This window comes from Neopelma chrysocephalum, unplaced genomic scaffold (assembly GCF_003984885.1).
Source record: "Neopelma chrysocephalum unplaced genomic scaffold, ASM398488v2 Primary Assembly neopelma1_225, whole genome shotgun sequence".
Lineage (NCBI taxonomy): Eukaryota > Metazoa > Chordata > Aves > Passeriformes > Pipridae > Neopelma > Neopelma chrysocephalum.
The window spans coordinates 154,985-156,632 of record NW_020897887.1 but is presented as its reverse complement, the minus strand read 5'-3'; the positions used below and the strand labels follow the sequence as shown (position 1 = coordinate 156,632).

The 1,648-nt window shown below is 70.4% G+C and overlaps 2 protein-coding genes across 3 annotated transcripts in view; both read left to right on the top strand.

Annotated features, from left to right (window-relative positions):
• The window catches only part of KHDC4 (KH domain containing 4, pre-mRNA splicing factor), a 20,352-nt gene extending 20,095 nt beyond the window's left edge, over positions 1-257 (top strand). For both annotated transcript variants that reach the window (XM_027703315.1, XM_027703314.1), the window contains exon 15: positions 22-257. The gene's annotated coding sequence lies outside the window, so the exon portion shown is untranslated. The remainder of the gene's footprint in view (positions 1-21) is intronic.
• A 924-nt stretch (positions 258-1,181) lies between these two features.
• RIT1 (Ras like without CAAX 1) overlaps positions 1,182-1,648 on the top strand; it is a 4,950-nt gene continuing 4,483 nt past the window's right edge. The window contains exon 1 of the mRNA XM_027703318.1: positions 1,182-1,393. Coding sequence (XP_027559119.1) covers positions 1,291-1,393 — 103 coding nt within the window. The 5' untranslated portion in view covers positions 1,182-1,290. The remainder of the gene's footprint in view (positions 1,394-1,648) is intronic.

Below are 1,648 nucleotides of genomic sequence, written 5' to 3'. Positions count from 1 at the left end.
TGCTCTGGGTGATGTTCCCAGTGACACTGGGACTGCTCCAGAGCTCCCAGTGACACTCCCAGTGACACTCCCAGTGACACTCCCAGTGACACTGGGACTGCTCCAGGGGTGCTGGGCAGCCTTTGGAACAGGAGCTGGGGTTTTGAAGGATCTGCTGCCCCCGGGCCGGGCTCACCCGTGCAAACCTCGGCTTTCCTTTTGTGCTGTAAATAATTAGAACCGAACTTTCATTATAAATAAATGTATAAATATTCGGCTCCCTGGGTGTGTTTGTTCGGGTGAGGGTTGGAGCCCGTGGGGCTGAGGGTGGGAGGGGAGCTTGGGGACTGGGGGGGCCTGAGGTGACCCCCAGGGCTGGGGTGGGAACCCTGGTCAGGGGGACCCCATAACTGGGGGTGGGAGAGTTGTGGGGCTGTGGGAAGTTCTGTAGCTGGGGAGGGGATGTCGGGCTGGAGGGAACTGTAGGGCTGGGGGGATCATGGGGCTGGGGGAGCCCCTGTGTCTAGGAGGAGGTTTGGGGGTCTGGAGCTGCAGGGCTGGGAGGGGACCCGGTCTGGGGAAGAGGGGGGAGGCTGTGGTGGGGGGGGGGGGGGGGAATTGGGCTGGGGGCAGCCCCCTGGGCTGGGAGGGGGTCCCGGGGTTGGAGGGGGAGCCCAGGGGTGGGAGGGAAGCTGAAGGAGCCCCCCGGAGCTGGGGGGAGCCACAGGGCTGGGGGAGATGGCTGTGGGGCTGGGGGAGATGGCTGTGGGGCTGGGGGAGATGGATGGGGGGCTGGGGGGACATGGCTGTGGGGCTGGGGGAGATGGATATGGGGCTGGGGGGAGATGGATGGGGGGCTGGGGGAGATGGACGTGGGGCTGGGGGACATGGCTGTGGGGCTGGGGGCAGCCTCCTGGGGCAGCCCCCTCGTGTCGGTTACGGGGGTGCCCCGGGGGGGACCCCGATTCTCCCGGTTCTGTCCCCGCCGACCGCCCCCTCGGTTACGGGGGGTCCCGGTTGTGTCCCCGCCGTGTCCCCTCAGAGCCGCCCCTGGATTACGGGGGGTCCCGATGGGGGTCCCGGTTGGGTTCCCGGTGGGGTCCCGGTTGTGTCCCCGCCGTGTCCCCTCAGAGCCGCCGTCGCGCCCCGCCCGCCGCTCGCGCAGCCCGGGGCGGGTCCGGGAGGAGCCGCCGCCATTTCGGTGCCTGAGCGAGCGGGGCCGGGAAAACCAAGGGGGGGGAAACCGCGGAAAACTCGGGGAAAAAGCGGGGGGAAAACCGGGGGAAGGGAGGGAGGGAGGGGTGGGGGGCGATGGACTCCGGAGCCCGCCCGGGCGGCGGCGGCGGCCCCGGCGCGGGGCAGAACCGCGAGTACAAACTGGTGATGCTCGGGGCGGGCGGCGTCGGCAAGAGCGGTGAGTGCCGGGGGGGACCCGGGGGGCTCAGCTCGGCCCGGGGGCATCAGCTTGAGGGGCTCGGCTCGGGGGGCTCGGCCCGGGAGGCTCAGCTCGGGGGGCTCAGCTCAGGGGCCTCAGCTCGGGATCTCGGCTCTGGGGGCTCAACTCGTGGGTCTCGCTCGGCCCGGAGGGCTCAGCTCGGCCCGGGGGGCTCAGCTCGAGGGACTCGTTCGGGGGGCTCAGCTCGGCTCGGGGGTCTCAGCTCGGGGGTCC